This window comes from Salmo salar, chromosome ssa17 (genome assembly GCF_905237065.1).
Source record: "Salmo salar chromosome ssa17, Ssal_v3.1, whole genome shotgun sequence".
NCBI lineage: Eukaryota > Metazoa > Chordata > Actinopteri > Salmoniformes > Salmonidae > Salmo > Salmo salar.
Window position 1 is genome coordinate 36,352,637 of NC_059458.1, and position 22,599 is coordinate 36,375,235.

A 22,599-nucleotide genomic window follows, 5' to 3' on the forward strand; every position below is an offset into this window, starting at 1 on the left:
TGGTTTTTCCATGGCATCAGTGGCGACGTTCATCATAGACTTTATTTCGCCCAAAATTGTCCGTCTGTTTTGATCCAAATATAGCCGAAAGTCAGCCTGATCAGCTTGTACTCATTGAAATGCATGATACACGAATACAATATTGAATGTAGTATAAGTTTGATTCTTTTTTTTTATATACACAATGTAATGAAATATATTGATTTAAAATAAAATAAAATGGCTTGTTAGATGTTCTGATATAGACAGAATGACTGAACATGACCTGTAATTTCAAATCTTTAGTTTACAATATCACAATGGAATTTATTACAATGTATAACCGTCATGCCTCAAAACTGGGAGAAGCAGAAAGAGCGAGTCATTCACCCGACGTTTGTTCCTCAAGACTGTAACACAACGACACGCGGATAATTGTAAGTTCAACATTTCTGAAAACGTTTGTAATCTGATAAGGTTGTTATATTAATTATCAGTTTCTGTCGCAAACTATTATTGTCTTTATGCTAACATAAGAAACTCTGCCTGGATACTTGCATGCTAGCTAGCTAACGTTAACACTAACTTAGTTGCTAGCTAACTAGTTAATTAGATAGGAAAGCAGGGCTAACATATATAATAGTTGTACTGACAGCTAGCTTACTGTATCGGTTTAGCTAACTACGGTTAGCTATGTTTTCTGGTAACCGGTGTGGAGTCATTGTTTTTTGACAGAACATTTTTTTTTATTAACTAGCTAGAGTCCAACATCAACGTTACTCTCTGGGTACCTACCGTGAAGCTGGTTGGTTTGCTAACTAACTGTAGTATGGGTTAGCTAGCTAGCTAAGAACGTTAGCTCACAGGAGAGAGGGCGTGAATATGTTACAAATAAGACAGGAGAATGACTGCAAAATTAATTGACCAAAATTAACTAGCTAAGAAGCCGGTCAAACTGTAGTTAAACTTGCTCTCACTATATTCATTACTACAATTTTACTATTTACCTTTATGAACTTTTTTCAGAAAATGACAGAGTGAAGATTATAATTATCCATCCACAACTGATCAAGACCAGAGCTGTTTCCCATGAATAATGCCAGTAAGTGGATTGTTCCACAAAATGTGTGCTTTTGATTCTCTGATATTTTATGTATACATTATGGGTTTTGATATGCGTCTAACATTGCATGCATGATTTACTGTATGTGTCATGTGCTTAAATGTTTGTTGCAGGACTATCCAGAAGTTCACCTGGGCAGTCCCAAAAAAGGCAGAAAAGCCGGTCTTGTTCTCCCTCTACCCCAGCCCAGGATGAATTTAACGGGGACACACGAAGACGGGGTAAGAGAAACTGAAGAGTCAGTGGGAAATGTCAAACCTTTCACATGGTAGCGTAATGTGATTTTCCTTATTGGGTCAAGCATCTCTGCCTATCAGGATCATTGTTCACACATGATATACAGTACATGTACATTTTCCTATCCAAATCCTTGCTTTTAAGTTGTCCTGATCACACCCAAATTGGGTTTTTATTTGTGTTTCAGGGCAATCCAGGGATTCAGCTGGCTGTTCTAAATGCTCTCCTTCCCCATCTCACTTCACACACGGTGGGTCAAGAGTACAGCTTGCCAGACAAGTCCAGAAATCTTAATCAGCTAACCAGTCAACTACTAAGGAAGGTTTATTCATTGGTTTTCAATGTTACAGAACTATCCAGGGCTTCTACTAGTCAGTCCCACCTCCAGAGCAGAGAGCACAGACGTTTTCCATATCCATCCTGTTACTCAACCAGACAACGTGAGAGCAGTTATGTAGTAACTAAAGAGCACACACAGACAATATGCACACGACTGGGACACATTCGCTCATCAGTGTTAGTTTCTTTACAATGAGCAGAAATTATACACATCATGTTCAGTCTTGATAACTGAAGATTAAAACTATCCTTAAAATATGTATTGTAGTGTGTAGGTTTACAAAAATCAATTACTTTTTATTTTTGCTGTTTACCTCTGGGTTGACACTGAGTTGGCTTTGAATTCTGCAGATTCATCCAGGACTTCTATTTGCCAGTCCCAACGGAGCCAAGAGCATCGCAGCTCTCACCCTCCCATTCCCTCTGCTAGACCAGAGCTGTTTTCCCATGAATAATGCCAGTAAGTGGATTGTTCCACGAAATGTGCCTTTTGATTCTCTGATATTTTATGTATAAGTGATGCACTAATTCAAAAGGTACCTATTTTGTGGACTGACTCAAAATGTACTACAAAATTGAAACTTGTGTTAAAGTTAAACACTGAATCTATTAGAATATAGAATATTATTGAAATGTTGAACTACATGTATTATTGCAAGTAAAATTTCACTTTTATTTGCAATCAACTTGTCTGTCAGGATCCTCTTGCGTGTGACAACCCCATATTTCCACAGTGTCAACAAAATGTTCTCATTTCAGAAGTGTGTCCTAACTAAATTGGTGGAGATATTGGAGGAAGTGAAACGTGTTGGGAGATCAGAGCCCCAAGACCCTTTGAGTTCCATGTCAAGATGATGGAGACAGAGCAAGACTTTGAGCAACAAGAGAAGCAGCTCCAAAGTGTGGATGCATAGAATCTGATGGTGAAATTGACATTTATTTTGACATTTCATTTACACATTTTTCACACTACCTAAAGCGATACAATTAGTTAATTCCACTCTTACAAGCAATGCCTGTGATTTATTTTTATTTTTTAATTAGTCCTACTGAGACAGAGGTTACTGCATAACTTCCAGGGTTTCAAACAGTCTCTTGACACAGATTGGAAGGTCAAGCAAAATTGGTGGTAAGGACACAAAGGACTGTGCCCACAAGGTCATGGACAGGTATGTCATATCTTTTAGAATGGATCCAATAAGAAAGTAATTTTAAAGGTATCGTTAGTGATACAAACTGTCTGCAACAAATACAGTAAATCCAAGAGCCTTATCTCCTCAGCAGTTTGAAAGTGTTCAATTCACAAAGAACATCCTATGTGTGCTTGACTTTTAGGCTCTTTACCAATGGCCTGATGTCCTTGTTCAACTTCAACGGCCATCACGCAAAGCAGGGACTAAGGAAACACAACTGTGTACTCTGTTGTCAACGGTACCTACAAACATGTCATTATTCTGTAGTATATTTTGTATTAATAACTGGGTGGTTTGAGCCCTGGTCACACAATCAAAATGACCTGCTCTGTCTGTTTTAATAGGCTAGATTCTTATTTTGTCTTGTAAACCAATTATTCATTTGAATGGTGGTAATTTGTGTGGTCTCTTTTTGAGAAGAATGGTTTTAGGAGGTTGGCAATTTTGAATGAGGTGATCATGTGACCTCAATGGCCTTTTAACCTATTGACTAGCAAGTTCTAAAAATGTATAATGGTCTGCCCAACTTGACATTTTATCAAATTCTGTTTTTATTTATTTTGCTATGCTTTAGCCCTAATAAATGCTTTACCATGTATTTTTCTTCATTAGACTCTCTAGTATGTCATTATGCTGGTTTTGTTCAGCTTTCTGGCCACAGCCTACTAGTCCTGCATTTTAAATGCAGTCAAGCATTCTCTTGAATAATTAGCCTACAGTATACCATGGCCTTTAATAATAAAGGCTTTATCATTTTTTTTCATTAGTACAGATCAACTCTCTGGTACAGCAACAATTTTGTGTTGTTTACACTGTACCAAGCAATAAGACAAAAAAATAATAAATATATATATATATATATATATATATATATAGCAGAATACAGCACTTGTTTGGCACATGCAGCGCTGGCTCCTTCCTCTTTCTATGAGCGCAAGTGAAATGTCTTCCATACGTCAGACATTGCCTTTATCTCCTGAGCGACCAGTCGGCTAAACATTCCCCCATTTCAAGTAAAAAAAATAGACTTGCGATCTCTGCATACCAATAAAAGTGATTATAATAGTCTATTAGGGAGGAGTGAAAGAGACAACTTGCGCCATTCAAACAGGCCCTCGTGTAACAGTTTAACTTCCGTCCCTCTCCTCGCCCCAGCCTGTGCTCGAACCAAGGACCCTCTGCACACATAAACAAATCCCACGAAGCATCGTTACCCATCGCGCTACAAAAGCCGCGGCCCTTGCAGGGCAAGGGGAACAACTACTTCAGGTCTCAGAGCGAGTGACGTCACCGATTGAAACGTTGTACGCGCGCGCCACCACTGACTAGCTAGCCGTTTCACATTGGTTACACTCGTCTTTTCTACACTGCGTGCAAGTTTGAGCCCGGCCATAATCAACTATCAGCCCCTGAGAAGGACAACTTTAACCAAACTTATCTTGTAAATTGCTTTTTGTCTTTGACAGACACGGAAAAGCAAACACATTTATCCACTTCTAAATTATTCTGAATAAATGTAATAAATGATCATTATTACTGCACAACACAAAATAGCCACCATTGGTTAGTGATAAACCGGTGGTATGAGCTCTGAATGCTGATTTAGGTGCCGTGGGGAACCTGTAAGATGCTCCATATCTATTAGTATTTTCTATAACTTACTGTGTTTATTTTGGTGTTACAGCTGCAGTGAAGAAATGGAACAGCAAGGCCACTGACCATGATGTTCGGAGCTGTGGCAGACCACCTCAAGCATGCTCCTGGTAGAGCCTGAGGTGATGGTTTCCACGTCACCATCACATAGGGTCGTTGCTAACGCAGCGAAATATATCTATCATTTTGATGGATATAATTAATTATATTAATTTGAACTTAACTGTATTTTGTCTTATCACTGTACTAGATAGTATTCTTTGACTGAATGTTTTGTGCAAATACTGGAGTAATGTAATGAGTAGTGTGATTGACCATTTTTGGGTTACTGCGTCCATGTGTATCGGCTACAAGTACATTTAAATTATGTTCTTTGCAAGTCGTTAAAAGAACGACCTGAAAAACACTTATTTCAACTTTCAACCAAAACGGGCCTAGATGGACGTCTTTTCAACGACATGAAAAATACATATTTTCAACTTTCAACCTTCACTTTCAACCAAAACCGAACGGGCATAGTCGTCTTTTCAACGTCTTTTTAAAGACAGTTTGCTGGGTGAGCTGCTTGCTCCGATTCTGAATAAATTTGTGTCCGTTTCTTTCTAGCTGGCAAAATAAGTGAACTTGACTTCGTTTTGTTCTGTTTCATCTGCTGCTGGCTTGATAACGTTTTTCCACATGCAATTGATTAAATGAGATTTGTATTCTTTAAAGATTGTAATTGTGTTCATATCTGATGAATATTGAAGAAAGATCCTCACAGCCGTTTTCCACAGCAAAATGTGAACTACAATTTGGTGCGCACCATTTTACTATGTACAGTAGGCAGTAAGCTCCCCAGGTGTCATCAAAATTACGAGCTTGTGTTAGTGGTTTATATATGCGGGGAGCATAAATTGTACAATTGTAAACAAATATATAATGGTTCAAGTTAGAATCCATGTATATTAGTTAAAATACTGCACCAACTACATAAATATATGATCGGTCCATTGTCTTCTATTTGTACTTTAAAACGCAGACAGCGGGCGCCGCCATTTTACCAGCTCGTGATACTTTTTTTAAATACACAAAACCAATAACATAAAACGAACTCAGAAATCTCAAATAAATTGAATGTTTTTATATTACCTTGACGAAATGGTGTACCTTGAGTCAGACAAACCCAAAATATCAAGCTATATGACTTGTAATATCGTTTTCATCACGACACATATTTAACATAAGAAACCTGGCAATCCCTTGAAGGATTTGTAACCTATCATGTTATGACATGTTATGTCGATTTTAGATAGTTTAAACGTGCTATTACCTACCTGTAGTAATGAATAGAAGCGGAGACAAAAAGCATCGTCTTCACAGCACAGATTCTGAACAATGGTGCTCGGCCATAAAGATAGATAGAGGACTCATCTTTGTATCTGTGTCATTTTAGCGTCTGTGACAGAATGCGCAGCGGCATTGAGGAGATTCGATTAATCTGGCCTGGGATCCAGATAGGCGTGTTTTGCATGGGGTGACATTTGAGGGCATTCGTTTTGTTTTTGGCCAGGTGCCACATTCAAAGCCCACAGCTAAGTTGGCTCCAAACAAAAGTGATGTAATTTAGCACTTGGAGTAATGAGTAGGATTCTGTGTTTTCACATGAAAAAGTTATTGATTTTGATAAAGAGCTTTATCTGCCTTCCCAATGAAACCTGGTTTAAGAAATTCAAACAAATATTTGATGGAAAAGAGATGTTTCTGGATGATGCACCATGCTGCCTTGTTGACAAAATGACCGAAAGGTGCAGATTACTGTTGCTATTTGTGAAGGGCCCTTGCCACATGCCACATTTGCCTGTTCACCGTTTACATCACGGGCCATAGACCGGTGCCCCGTGGCTCAGCATAATCCCTACTGATGAGCCAGCTGGAGATGACTCCAACAGGGTCAGGAGGGATCAGCCAATGTAGATGGAAGTCCCACCCAGTTGACTACATTAAAATGGTGGAAGCCAGCAATGCATTGAGTTATAATAAGAACGAGAGACAGCCTCCAAGATGGCCGACCGTTGTTTTGAACTTTATCTACTCACGGTTGCATACGCCTGTTCAAGGTGGCTGACATCTTGCTAGTTCCGGTTTCAGAAGCCCATTAGTAAATGCCAGTGGCGGTCTGTGCCTTTAAGACAAGGGAGGACAGGTCTTTTTTTTTTTATGAGCATGGCCTTATTTCTATAACAGCATATTGGATGACTATCATTCATATGCCATTCACCCAGCTCAATGTAACATCGACAGGTTTAGGCTACTACATGATACTCTAATTTTCCCAATACCCATCATGAGGTTGCTACAACCTAGCCTATGAATGAAAGTTTACAACGTAGGTGCACAGGTCGAGAGAAACTTGAGTAATCAAGGTGACATTGACACATTCAATACCACCTTGCACACTCTTGCCTGTATCTATCTGATCTAGGGTGTAATCATTAGTCCAACAGTTGCAAACAAGAGTTTCTATTGGACAAATTCCGGTATGTTTATCTTCGTTTCGTTTGCTTCGATTTAAGGAACGTTTTTCAACAGAATCGGCGGAATGAATACACCCCTGATCACACACAAACACAGTTCACTTTCAAAGCAGCCACATACAAACAGCAGATCCTGGACTATCCATTCACTTCAGTCAGTCTGTCTCATCTTCCAATGTCAGGAATCCATCACATTGAATGAGCAGGTCCTGGACGAGAGCGCATGAGTGATTTCCATTGTTTTTCCTTCTGCGTGCAGCACAAGCTCTTCCATGTAATAGCATGTATATAAAACAATAACTTTAGCTGTGATTTGTGGGGGGTGGAGGGGAAGAAAAGAAAATTGGCCTTGAAGACAAATTCCATTGATATGCTTGACACAAAGGTGATAACGAAACTGTCTTTTTTGGAATTTTGAAAATTGCCTTCTCTATGGGGTGTCTATTGGAATTATCTTTCTGGAAGGGTGGCATCCTATGACGGTGCCACGTTGAATGTCTCTGAGCTCTTCAATAAGGCCATTCTACTGCCTATGTTTGTCTATGGAGATTGCATGGTTGTGTACCTCGATTTTATACACCAGTCAGGAATGGTTGTGGCTAAAATAGTCATATCCACTCATTTGAAGGGGTGTCCACATACTTTTGTCAATGTAGTGTATAAACAGTAGCCTATAGGCCTATTTCAATGTTGAAATACATTTAATTGTCAATCAAGTGAGTTCTGTTTTGCTACTTGTAGGCTACTGTCTGTAATGTGTCTCAATAGACACTGAGTCTACAAAACATTAGAAACACCTTAATACTGAGTTGCACCCCTTTTCCCTCAGAACAGCCTCAGTTCATCAGGGCATGTACTCTACAAGGTGTCCACAGTGTTCTACAGGGATGCTGGCCCTTATTGACTCCAATGCTTCCCACACTTCTGTCAATTTGGCTGGTAGTTGACTGAATTCACTGTCATGTTCATGGAACCATTCCTGGACAATCCCAGCCTTGTGGCATGGGGCATTATCCTGCTGAAAAAAATCAATTTTGCAGATGGATAAACTGCTGCCATGAAGGGATGCACCTGATTGGCAATGATGTTTAGATATCCTGTGGTGATGTCTGACATTTACAAACAAGTTTACTTATTTGTACATTGAAATTATATGTTGATTCATTCCATTTTTATTAATCGTTTAAACTTGTTTTAATTGTAACGTGAAAACATTATCCAAGATGAACTAGATTAAGATTAACTGTTCATTAATTACAGATCAGAATTCTACAATAAAAAGGTGTGAAGGGATCTGTCTCTAATTTGTCTGTGTCTCTGTGTTGCTGTCTCAAATGAACATGACCTTTTAGTCCAGTTGTAATCTTTCTGAGCGGTTTTATTTGATTGTCATGCTGTCTCAGGATATCATCCATTTAGCTTCTTATGGCATGCATTACCAATGCAGCCATATGTCTACAGTATGATGGCATTACTGGCCTAATGGACATGTGCAATCAATATGTTCCTTGTCATTATATATCAGAATAGCTAAACTCACATCATTTGCTTATTGTTGAGCTAGCTGTATGTTCTACATTTTAAATAGATAATGTATATGAGGTTAACCATAAACCAGATTTGACACATGATTTATCTGACAATTTAATGGTTAGTGCAAATCCAACCCTTGTATTCTAGGTACAGGATATTTTAACCCAGCTCATGAAACATGGGACCAACACTTTAAATGTTGCATTATTATATTTTTTCAGTGTATGAGTGTACTGAGTGTACAAAACATTAAAGACACCTTCCTAATATTTCCTAATACACACACACACACACTTTTGCCCTCAGAACAGCCTCAATTCATCAGAGCATGGACTGGGGTTGATGGTGTTGATGTGAGCCATGACCAGCCTTTCAAAGCACTTCATGGCTACAGATGTGAGTGCTACGGGTCAGTTGTCATTTAGGCAGGTTACCTTGGTGTTCTTGGGCACAGGGACTATGGTGGTCTGCTTGAAACATGTAGGTATTACAGACTCAGTCAGGGACAGGTTGAAAATGTCAGTGAAGACACTTGCCAGTTGGTCAGCACATGCTCTGAGTGCACGTCCAGGTAATTAGTCTGGCCCTGCAGACTTGTTAATGTTGACCTGTTTCAAGATCTTACTTAATGGGGACTGTCTCATTTGTACAATATTGCAGATATTCAGAGATGCAGAGAATGAAGTTGAGTTACTTCTAAGTAACTTTGGCTGACTCGTATGTCATCATCTCCAACATGTGTCCTTCTATTATTGAGCTTAGCTTTGGTGTGGACTGAGGCCTATACATTCATATCAGTTGTATTCTACTTAACTTATTTCTATTGTGGATTGTGTTTCTGTCCGCCAATGGAAAGTCTACAAAACTATGAGCAAACCAGCCTATTGAATTCATGGAATTGGATTGTGATGATACGATGAATAAATCGTGCACACAATGTGCAAATATGATTTTTTTTCTCCAATTATCAGTAATTAAATATGATGTGCATGAAATTGTTTGGTGAAATATGCATAAAAGGAGAGTAACTGCCCATAATTGTGCACGTTTGTATCGTTGTACTTCCAGTTTTGATCGTCATGATTTAGTGACTGCAAAGAACATTTATGGATCTACTGGGATTTTTAAAAGACAGACTAACTTTCTGTTCTGTCTGCTTGCACTACAGAAATAAGTATAGTTGTGTCAATCATTTTGCAGGCAGTCGTGTTCTTTTGATGAACGGATTTGCAATTTTGATTGTAGGTATTCCCAGGCAGCGTACCATGCAAGTACTAACCAGGCCCGACCCTACTTAGCTTCCGAGACTGTATTGTGTTTATATGATATGTAATAATGCCGTAAGCGAAGGAATAACTCTTGCTACACTTTATCAAGTTTATGTCACTTGAAAAAGTGTGGTGTGAAATCATAGAAATAGAATCAATGGGATAAACAGACAGTTACTTTAACACAGGCAGATAGATGAGTTACAAACCTTGTATACATTTGACAACATATATTTGAGTCTTGTGAAAATAGCAGGCCTGTAAAATAATGACTTCAGACAAATACATCAGATAACGTTACCGGTATGTGAGGCAGTCCATGTTACCAGTACATGACTTTAGCACATTTCATAGTTTATACTGTATAGTCTTCTTGTGTATACATATCCCCAATTTAAAAAAAAAAAACGACTTTATTACTTAGCTATTTGTGTATATTTTTTTATCATGTGTATTGCACTGTTGAGGAGAGCTTGCAAGTAAGCATTTCACTGTACCGTTTACACCCTGTATCCCGTGCACGTGACGAAAAGTTTTTTTTAAGATTAACGCACCATTCACATCAGCTATCAGTCAATATAACGGTGACCGACTTGACCAGCATTATCTAGCCATCACTGACACTAAGATGAACTTGCTCAATGTGAAAATACAATATAGATCATGTTCCTAACAAAGTAAAACGAAACTTACTTACAAAATACAATGATATATATACTATAGAAACTGTTTACAATGAAGGGTATATCCCTTTCCATCTCTGTTTGACTGGTATTATTCCCCACTTATCTATTTCAAATTGTATTATTTTCCAAATGTCTTGTTTAATAAATTGAACCAATCCCGTCGGTGACCACTTGAGGGTGTCATTGAGTGCACCACACCTGTCCTCCCAAAGTTTTGTCTTGATAAGGGACACCAGAGTCACTAATTCTAATAAATGCACCCTTTCCACATTTTTTTGTTCAAATTTGGCTACCCCTTCATAATCAATGTTTTTTAAAATCTCAAAAAATTGTTTTATCTTTTTCCAAACTAATTGGGCAAAAGAACATTCCCATAACACATGGGGAATTGTTTCAATTGCGAAACAATTGTCCCTGGGACAAAATGTATTTAGGGTCAAATTATGATTGTGTAATGTTGAACGGACCGGAAGACGTCTGTGTAAAACCAGCCAATTAAAATCTTTCAGTCTGTTATCTAAACCTTTTAACTGTGCTCGTAGCCAGGTGGAAGGCGATATTGGTAATCGGTCTCTAGGACGACAATTCTCTAACAATTTCGCGTATAGCAATCTGTGGTTGACTACATTTTCTTTTACCTTGCAGACGGGGGTTTTCCTTGCCCATTCCACAATTTTCTTAAAATGTAATGGGATAATTTCATCTTTTGGCTTACTATTATCCCACTCCACCATGAACCTTAAGGGTACAGACAGCCAGAATGTGATTAAAATTTGACATTTGTGTACACAAGACAACAAAATACAACAAATGTTTGAGTAGAATAAAGCATCTAGCTTGAGAGGGAAATCCCTTCCACCAGCCTCTACAGGCTGGTACATCCGATCTCTACGGATGTACTCATATCCCCCCCAAAAGAAACTAAACAGTACCCGTATGAAAGTTTTTCTTAGAGACACCGGTATGGGAAACACATAGGCAAGGTGAAGTAATGAAGGCAGAACGTCCGCCTTCAGCACTAACACCTTTCCACTAAATGATAGTCGCCTCACTTTCCACAGCCCCAATCTTTTATTAATCGATAATAGTTTCTTTCCAATTAAACATGTCATCTTTAATTTCATTTCCGAAAGATATCCCGAGCACTACCATTGGTCCTGTGCACACAGTCAAACCACATAACCGATCAGTTCTCCATTTCCACTGTCCCATATATTTTATCTCTGTTTTATTCTTGTTTATCTTCGACCCAGAGGCAACAGAGAAATCATCAATGACTTTGATAGCCTCTTTCAAGCTCAGGTCGTCTTGTAAATATAAAATTGTGTCATCCGCATATTGCGATATTTTTAGAATATCCCCTCCAGGTAATTTTATGCCTTTGATGTTGTAATTTGTCCTAATTGCGCATGCGAAAGGTTCAATATATAAAACATACAATAGAGCAGATAGAGGGTCCCCCTGTCTGACACCTCGTAATTGCTTGATAACATTTCCAATATTCCCATTAATATGTACCCTGCTACCCACATTACTATAAAGAATTTTTACCCATTTCACAAAATTATTTCCAAAACCAAATTTTTCCAGAACTCTAAATAAAAACTCATGGTTTACCATGTCAAAAGCTTTTTCCTGGTCCAAATTCACAGTAATAGCTTGCAGGTGCCTTTCCTCTAAATATGCTTGAACGTCTCTGTGCAATTGCAAGTTCCAGGTTATTTTTCTCCCCACCACCCCGCATGTTTGGTCTAAACCAACAACATATGCCATGGCAGAAGATAGGCGATTAGTTATTGCTTTGCTTAATAATTTATAGTCAACACACAGCATTGTTAAAGGTCTCCAATTTGCTAGTGTCTTGGGGTCTCCCTTTTTGTAAAGTAGAGAGATTACCCCCTCACACATCGAACCTCCCATATGCTCCAAACCAAATATAACTCTAAACACTTCCAACAGATGACATCCAATTAAATCCCAAAAAACGATGTAAAACTCTTTAGAGAGCCCATCCACACCTGGTACTTTGTTATCTTTCATGCTCTTCAGTGCCATATACATTTCATCTAATTTCAATTCCCCTTCCAATTGGTCTCTAATATCAAAAGGTATCTGCACATCTAAGCATTTAAAAAAAGTAGTCCCCTTCTCATAATTAATTGTTTGTTTTTGAAATAGCTGAGAAAAGTGGTGTGTAGCAACACCAAGCATGCCATCTCCATCCTCAACCATCTCCCCATCTTGGTCCAATAAAGCAGAAATAGTCCTCCTCTTTCCCCGTGATTTAATTTGTTTAAAAAAATATGCAGAGCACTTCATCATTTTCCCATTTATCTTGCTGACTTTTAAAAATGAAATCTCTAGCTTTCTTTTCAAAAAAGGCATGCTGCTTTTTTTTCAAAATACCCAATGTGTCTTTATCCAAACCACCATTATTCAAATTACTTTGGATGAGCAGATTTTCTATTTCCTTCAGAAACTTATAAAATTCTTTGTGGTTATTACGTACTTTATCTTTGCAAAAATTCTGAATAAAATTCAAGATTCTTAATTTTGTGCTCTCCCACCACTCTATGACAGTGGAATAAAAGGATTTCATCGTTACACAGCCCTTGAAAAAAAAAACTAAATCTTGTGTCAAAAGTTTTGTCATGTAAAATGTCATTATTAATTTTCCAATACCCTTTTCCAAATTCAATTGTTTTTAAATCTACAGTCACAGTCAAACAACTGTGGTCTGAATAAAATACCGGAGAGACGCGCGCAGAGGACACACCGAGTCCGCGCGGAACAAACACATAATCTATGCGGCTCCTCGCGCCCCTGCTGTTTCCCCAGGTGAAACCGGGATCATCCGCATGCGCCACTCTATAAATATCCACCAAATTATATTTCTCTATTAGACTTTTGACGAGATGCCCTCCCAGATTACCTTCGTCATATGACACATTAAAATCTCCCCCCATGAACACCTGTCTGTTTGTCATAAAAATAGCGTCTAGTTCGTTTAGCATTTCCTTCCTTTCCTTGGGTGTCGGTGGTGCATATACATTAATAAATCGAAAACTTTTACCCCTCCAATCTATATCTACAACTGAAACCCTCCCGTGTACTGCCGAAAAACTTCCTAGTATTTTTAACTCCCTGTTCCCACATAGCACCCCGACCCCTGTAGAGTGCACCCCGCCGACACTCCACCTCGACTCTCCCTGAACCCATTCCCTCGTAAACCTCTCCACATCGTTTTGATCTTTTAAATGTACTTCTTGTAGAAAACACACAGAGAAGCAAATGGAGGACAAATGGGAAAAAACAGTCGCCCTTTTAACTGGGTTCCTAAGCCCTCTAACATTAATGCTAGCTAGGTTAAAAATAGACGACATGGGATAAGGAGGGAAACGTACAACTATCTAAATATGACATTATATTGAAAACTCACTTCAAGTACAATTCCTCGTTAGGAGGCCTGTCTGGGAACCGGTGGTCCCCGGCAGGAGGACTGTCCACAAAGACAGGGGTCGGAAAACCCCTGTCCTCCTCAGACTGCTCCCCCTCCGTCTGTGTGGGTGCTGGGACACCGCTGGGTGCCAGACCGCTGCTGCTGATGCAGCTGCCTGACGGGGGAAGCAGAGTCTCCTCTGCGCTGCCCGGGTCTCCCTCGCCTCTCTCCTCAGACTTCCCGCTCGAAAAACAACTGAAGCGATTTCCCCCCATGGCGGACTTTTCCGTCGCCTCCACTCGAATGAGTGGGGAAACGGGGCTCATCTGCTTCCTTTTGACCGAGCACTTCCTCCTCTCTCCCACTGTTGTCCAGCTATCGGTGGTCTCTCCCTGAGCCTCCTCCACCGCTTGTTCCAACTCCCGTCCGCCTCTCCGCTCTCCTCGCGAGATGATGGCGCCTTTCTCCCGCTCTCCTCAGACTCCCGCCGTTCTCTCTCCGTCACGAGCTCGTCCACCACCTCCTCAATGGCGCGTAGTTCCATGCCTTCTCCCTCTTCTTCCCCGCTCTGCCTTCGGCCAGTGACGGAACAGGTGGTCCTCTGAGTTGCACAGACTGCAGCGTTTGGGCGCGGCGCAATCCCTCATTACGTGACCGAGAATCCCACAGTTTCTGCACCTTGTCTGGGTGCAGGCCTCGGCGAGGTGCCCGTATGTGCTGCACTTCCTGCAGAAACGAGGCTGTCCAGCATACATGAGGTAGCCCCTGTCTTCACCGATAGTAAAAGAGGCGGGAGGATGTCGGTAGCCATCATGGCCGCTCTCGTCTTCCCTCAGCAGCACACGAAACTGTCTCTTCCCTGTCCAGATGCCTAGGGCATCCTTAATATTTCTCACTCCTGGCAAGATGGTCACGTACCGGATGAGGTAGCACCCTCATATTGTGCCTGCATAGGGACTCAACTTGAAAAGCACTGAGGGCGGGTGCTGTCGCGTTCGCTCTGAAAAGCCCTCTCACCTCCTCCAGCCGGGTGATGGTGTATAAAGATACATCATCAAACTTCTCGGGTGTGTTCTGTTGCAGGCAGTGCACGTCTTCTACTGTCCGACACAGAGGTCCAAAAATAACTTCCTTTCCAAAACGAACTCTTTCCATCAAATTGTCTTCTCCAGTCCATTGAAATCACAGCGTGTTCTTCAGTGCAGCGGCCGCTGACTGTGATGTGGCCGACGACGCCATCTTGAGGATCCCCGGGGTACTGCCCTCGAACTTTATCTTGATCTTAGCCAAAAGGCCGAGAAGCGATACCTGCAACGCTTTCGTGAGGAAGTCGCCCTTCTCCGACACGTCAAATTCGACATGGTTACACCAAAATTAGCTCGGTATATCTTTTTCCCCCATAAAAAAGATAATGCTTTAAATAAATGTTGGCATGAATTGTGAGTTGATCAACGTCAGGAATAACCACGTCTGACTGTTACAAAGTGACACAGTTGTAGATTCTAAAGTCACGTGGTCATCCCCCTCCAATCAGAAATTACAGAAAGCGTGAATTATATTTTCTATGAATTATATTTTCCATAACCAACTGGGTTATCTGGAGTGATCAGAGAGTAGACTAAAGAAGTGAAGTAGACAAACTGCCAGTGAAGAAGTTCTATGAAATTAGTATTTGTAGTTACTAGGCTTGAGCGTAATTCCGTATATACCAGAATACTTGGAAAAAGCCACAGCATGTTTTTTCAATAGCGTTGAAACTACTTTCTACCTGCAGCTAACTTGTGCAATACGTTAGGAGACAAATAACATTGCGTTATTTGCGTCTGTCACATTATTATGTCGTTTACGGTAGTCCCCCTGTTTGATGACAAGCAGACAACGAGAAGAGACCTGAGGGTGCCCGCAAGATGGCGGTCAGTCAGTGCAGATATTTATTTTAGTAGCTGAAGGAATTATTGGATTTCTTCACCCAAACCCCGACGAGTCGTAAAGCAAAATTGAATAAAACGTTGCGGATAATGTTCAGAACGACCCAATTTCATGTGTACAACAATCAAAGACCTATATCACTATCCTGAGAGCTTTGCCGTTTCTAAAAGGACGTATTTGCGTGTTTTTGGAGCCTTTCTTTGTTTTTTTGTGGGGCCCTCCATACTGCTAAACAAGGATGAGGCAGCGATTTGCTGGTTGGGGTAAGGTTCTCAAAAATATGTGAAATCACAAAAAAACTATCTGAAACCTTCTATAATTTTTTTATTTACATAAAAATGTGATTTGTTGTAGGGGATGGTTGTAACACTTTTGCATTTTTTGTCAACGTCTCATTATTTTCAGCTAGTACATTCAAAATGTGAATAGGAACGTCTGTCTGCTACAAATTGGTATTGGTTTTGTCTCCCTAAATCAACCCTGATGTTTGCAGCCATTAGTTAGCTTCAATTTTAGCTACATGTTAAAACTTTAGCATTGATAACTTGCATCAAATGTACATTTGTTAACCTTTATTTAACTAGGCAAGTCAGTTAAGAACAAATTCTTATTTTCAATGACAGCCTAGGAACAGTGGTTTAACCTCCTTGTTCAGGGGCAGAACGACTGATTTTTACCTTGTCAGCTCTGGGATTAGATCTTGCAACCTTTCGGTTACTAGTCCAACGCTCTAACCGCTAGGCTACTTGCCGCCCCATATCCACACAAACTGGTTATAAACCTGAAATAAGTTTGGTGAATCTAACTACAAAGCAGGTGATGCCATCACAAAAACAAATTTGGCCCCAAAAATGTCTTTCTTACTTCAAACTCAGATTTTGTTTTTCAATAAAATCTGCAGAGTTTATCACAGGGTCTTGCTTCTTCACATGAGGGCTGAGGGCCAAACTGAGCATGTGCACAGTGAGTCACATGATTTTAGCTTGTTCCTGCTTGAGGATATTAAGTGTTACAACTATCCTGTGTTACAATCATCCCCTAAAATAGGAAACGTCTCCTTTAAGTAAACTCAGCAAAAAAAGAAACATCCTCTCACTGTCAACTGTGTTTATTTTCAGCAAACTTAACATGTGTAAATATTTGTATGACCATGACAAGATTCAACAAATGAGACAAACTGAACAAGTTCCACAGACATGTGATGAACAGAAATGGAATAATGTGTACCTGAACAAAGGGGGGTCAAAAGTAACAGTCTGGTGTGGCCACCAGCTGCATTAAGTACTACAGCACATCTCCTCCTCATGGACTGCACCAGATTTGCCAGTTCTTGCTGTGAGATGTTACCCCACTCTTCCACCAAGGCACCTGCAAGTTTCCGGACATTTCTGGGGGGAATGGCCCTAGCCCTCACCCTCCAATCCAACAGGTCCCAGATGTGCTCAATGGGATTGAGATCCGGGCTCTTCGCTGGCCATGGCAGAACACTGACATTCCTGTCTTGCAGGAAATCACGCACAGAACGAGCAGCATGGCTGGTGACATTGTTATGCTGGAGGGTCATGTCAGGATGAGCCTGCAGGAAGGGTACCACATGAGGGAGGAGGATGTCTTTCCTGTAATGCACAGCGTTGAGATTGGCTGCAATGTCAACAAGCTCAGTCCGATGATGCGGTGACACACAGCCCCAGACCATGACGGACCCTCCACCTCCAAATCGATCCCGCTCCAGAGTACAGGCCTCGGTGTAACGCTCATTCCTTCGACGATAAACGCGAATCCGACCATCACCCCTGGTGAGACAAAACAGGGAAGAGCACTTTTTGCCAGTCCTGCCTGGTCCAGTGACGGTGGGTTTGTGCCCATAGGCGACGTTGTTGCCGGTGAAGACTGATGAGGACCTGGTTTACAACAGGCCTACAAGCCCTCAGTCCAGCCTCTCTCAGCCTATTGCGGACAGACTGAGCACTGATGGAGGGATTGTGTGTTCCTGGTGTAACTCGGGCAGTTGTTGTTGCCATCCTGTACCTGTCCTGCAGGTGTGATGTTCGGATGTACCGATCCTGTGCAGGTGTGGTTACACGTGGTCTGCCACTGCGAGGACGATCAGCTGTCCATCCTGTCTCCCTGTAGCGCTGTCTTAGGCGTCTCACAGTACGGGCATTGCAATTTATTGCCCTGGCAACATCTGCAATCCTCATGCCTCCTTGCAGCATGCCTCCTTGCAGCATGCCTAATGCACGTTCACGCAGATGAGCAGGGATCCTGCTCATCTTTCTTTTGGTGTTTTTCAGAGTCAGTAGAAAGGCCTCTATAGTGTCCTAAGTTTTCATAACTGTGACCTTAATTGCCTACCGTCTGTAAGCTGTTAGTGTCTTAACGACTGTTCCACAGGTGCATGTTCATTAATTGTTTATGGTTCATTAATAAAGCATGGGCAACAGTGTTTAAACCCTTTACAATGAAGATCTGTGAAGTTATTTTGATTTTTACGAATTATCTTTGAAAGACAGGGTCTTGAAAAAGAGGCGTTTCTTTTTTGTTGTTGCTGAGTTTAGTTTACTATTGATATTTCCTGGCAACTTTTACTCCACTACATTCCTAAAGAATATATGTACTTTTTGCTCCCATACATTTTCACTGACACCCAAAAGTACCTGTTACATTTCGAATGCTCAGACAGGAGAGCAATATGGTCCAATTCACCCGTTGTCATCCCTACTGCCTCTGATCTGTCAGACTCACTAAATGCAAATATTGCGTTTGTAAATGATGCCTGAGTGTGCCCCTGGCCGTCCATAAATAAATATAAACAGTCTGGTTTGCTTAAAGATGTGTTATGCAGAAATCCCGCTTCCATTTCCTGTTTGCATGAATTTGAATAATACGGATTTCAGTTTGTGACAAACCAAGCGGTGTGGAGAATCATTGTACCATCTAAACTGCTGTGAAATAACTTTTCCATAACCACAAATATTGTACAGTGCATTCGGAAAGTGTTCAGACCCCTTTACTTTTTCCACTTTTTATTACGTTACAGCCTTATTCTAAAATTGATTAAATAGTTTTTTCCCCCTCATCAATCTACACACAATACTCCATAACGACAAGGTAAAAACTGAAATACCACATTTACATAAGTATTCAGACCTTTCCTCAGTACTTTGTTGAAGCATCTTTGGCAGCGATTACAGCCATGATTCTTCTTTCGTATGACGCTACAAGCTTGGCACACCTGTATTTGGGGAGTTTCTCCCATCTGCACAGAGGAACTCTGGAACTCTGTCAGAGTGAATACTTATGTAAAATGTTAGTTTGTTTTTAATACATTTGCAAACATTTTAAAACCTGTTTTCGCTTTTTAATATTTGGTGTTGTGTGTAGATTGATGAGGAAAACATTTTATTTAATCCATTTTCAAATAAGGCTGTAACGTAACAATGTGGGAAAAGTCAATGGGTCTGAATTCTTTCCAAATGCGCGGTAGTTATCCTCTATTCAGGTGTACAAAACAAAAAGTAAAAGACGACAACTAAACTTAGGAATGGGCAGCATAGAAATATCACACACAGAACAGATCTACCGGTTCTTAGACTTGCTTTCAATGAGACTGACAGATCTATAACTCACATTTCTATGTGCATTTGGTCAGGTTGCCCAAAAAGTTATATTGTAACTTTAATATAAGGAATTAGATGTATAGCAGTTACTTTTTACTTATACTGAAATATAACAGTTGAGTACTTTTTTCCACCACCATTGGTTGTGAGTGAAATAATACAGTGAAGACAAGGTTATTCAGGAAAATAGTACATAGTGCTGCCTAAAACATACTGCAACCTTGTACTAAATGGTTTTCGAGTCATTTATATGAATTTAGGAAATCTACTATAGGTTAAGTGCACTTACGTTGTGTAATTTAAGGTATGTTTTGTTTTCAATGTTTAGCTACCTGATCTGTTGAAATTAGATAATTGAACAAGAAAAAATGGAAAATATTTTTAGAGAATAAAGAAAGCGCCAGAACTTTCAAGACTAACTTTTGTGTCTGTTTCTCTTTATTACTACAGGCCGACTCTGATTAAGTCTGAGGCCGGTAACATCAACAGTCAGGACAAACCCAGCCTGCCTGTCTCCTTCCACACTGAGTCCAAACCTACAGTCACTGGGTCCTGATTGTGACAGTGGAGCCCAGTTTGCACTGCAGGATCCAGAGATGGCATCAGTGAAGCTGGAAGACTGCAGTCAAACACTGGAGCTGAGTGTCAACATTAAAGATGAAGAAGAGGAGGAGAATATTGGGAAATCTGTTAATCATGGTAACAGCAGGTTCTATCTATCTATAAATTATCTTAAGTTAGACCTCCATTAGTTATGACCCAGTCTACTGCCAGGTTGAATTCTGTAAAGGTGACATCACACATCCCTGAGAAACTCCAGACTGCACAACAAAGTTTGTTTTTCATTCCAACTTCCCACTGTACATGAAAAGTTGCTGTAGAACTGTTTCATGATGAACAGTTTCAATGAGAAGGTAGATGTTATTTCATGCTACTGACACTTGCATGGTTTGACACCAGTATTGTCAGCGTTTAAAAAAAAAATATTAAAAAAAATGCAATTCCAGTTAATTGAACACTGAATTGACAGTCATTGTCAATCCTTTGAAAAGAGGAACATTAGGAATTGGAATTTTGTTTACTTTCTGAATTAACTCGAATAGAAATGGAATTGACCCCAACCCTGGTGGTTACTAACTTGTGATAGTGAGTGGAGGATGATATGGCTCCTAATTTTCACTCCTTTTGCCCCTTTTTGCCTTCAACTCTTATCCACTTTTAGAATTAGTTGTATTCCCTTTTGTATTGAACAGCCTACTGATATGAAGTCATGTATATCACACAAACTGACTGATTCTTCTGATGTTGTTCACACAGGAGAACATGTTGAGACATTCTCTACATCCAGAGAGCAACAGCAGGAAGATCACAGAACGAAGAGGTCTCACCACTGCCCACATTGTGGGGAGATTTTCCCAATTCTATCAAAACTAGAAATGCACCTAAAAATACACACAGGAGATAATCTGTATTCCTGTACTGACTGTGGAAACAGCTTCAAAACATCAAGGTCTCTGACAGTTCATCAGAGAACACACACAGGAGAGACGCCTTATTCCTGCTCCGAATGTGGAAAAAGTTTCTCTCAACAGAGCAATTTAAAAACACACCAACGTATACATAAAGGAGAGAAGCCTTACTCCTGCTCTGACTGTGGGGTCAGTTTCTCCGGATTGGATACCTTAAAAACACACAAACGTATACATACAGGAGAGAAGCCATATTCATGCTCTGACTGCGGGAAGACATTTTCTCAACTGGTCCATTTAAATGCACACCAACGTGTACATACAGGAGAGAAGCCTTACTCCTGCTCTGACTGTGGAAAGAGTTTCTCTCAACAGAGCAGCTTAAAATCACACTACCGTATACATACAGGAGAGAAGCCTTACTCCTGCTCTGACTGTGGGAAGTGCTTCACAACATCATCTGCAATAAATGTTCATCAGAGAACACACACAGGAGAGAAGCCTTACTTCTGCTCTGACTGTGGAAGGAGTTTTTCCCGATTGAATACCTTAAACTGTCACCAGCTAATACATACGGGACAGAAGCCTTACTTCTGCTCTGACTGTGGGAAGAATTTCTCTCTACAGAGCAGCTTAAAATCACACCAACCTATACATACAGGAGAGAAGCCTTACACTTGCTCTGACTGTGGAAAGAGTTTCTCTCGACGGGGCAGCTTAAAATCACACCAACGGATACACACGAGAGAAGCCTTACTCCTGTGCTGACTGCAGGAAATGCTTCAAAACATTAGCTGAGCTGAAAGTTCATCAGATAACACACACAGGAGAGAAGCCTTACTCCTACTATGACTGGAAAGAGTTTCTCTTGACAGGGCAAGTTAAAATCACACCAATGGATACACACAAGAGAGAAGCCTTTTTCAGAATAAAACTTTACATTTTGGGTGTATTGACAATGGACCCCTGTTTTAAACTATCCTCCTTTTTAAATGAAGTCATATAGAGTTGGCTACAATGTCATCCTCCAGAAAAGGCAGATCTAATATTACAGCAAGTAATATGGCTAAACTCCAATGTACTGATAGATTAAAAAAAAACGATTTTCTTGTAAGAAATGTGTATAATATCTATGAAGGACTTTGTAAACAAGAACAGTCAAATGATGTCACACAACTAACAACAGCGTATGGAGGTGTATACTCAATACAAGATAACCAACTCATCGTGGCTCTGCCACAAAATTGGAAGAGGCAATTACTAAAGAAATTAAACAATTTGTCTAGTTTTCTCCCATTTAAAAATCAGAAATGGCTTAAAATTATTAGTATAAATTGAAAAATGTATCAGTTTCACTTAGTCAAAGTGTTTGACAGCAATACGGTATAAAATGCAAGTAATTTGGAAACAGGTTTTTGAGGTCCCAATACTTTGGCATCGGGTCTATGAGCTGACATAACTATTGACACTGCAGTCCCATTCGCTTCGATATAAGCTATTAAACAAAATACTTGTTACAAAAAGAATGCTCAATATATGGGGCATAGAACAGTCATCCCTGTGCAGACTCTGCCACGAGGAAACAGAATCAATAGGACAGTCATCCCTGTGCAGA

At 40.2% G+C, this 22,599-nt stretch overlaps 1 protein-coding gene across 1 annotated transcript in view; it reads left to right on the top strand.

The window, feature by feature from the left end:
• LOC106600648 (zinc finger protein 239-like) overlaps nucleotides 1-21,891 on the top strand; it is a 289,371-nt gene extending 267,480 nt beyond the window's left edge. Inside the window, exons 2-3 of the mRNA XM_045698583.1 lie at nucleotides 19,976-20,214; nucleotides 20,833-21,891. Coding sequence (XP_045554539.1) covers nucleotides 20,112-20,214; nucleotides 20,833-21,752 — 1,023 coding nt within the window. The 5' untranslated portion in view covers nucleotides 19,976-20,111 and the 3' untranslated portion in view covers nucleotides 21,753-21,891. The remainder of the gene's footprint in view (nucleotides 1-19,975; nucleotides 20,215-20,832) is intronic.
• Nucleotides 21,892-22,599: the final 708 nt, after the last annotated feature.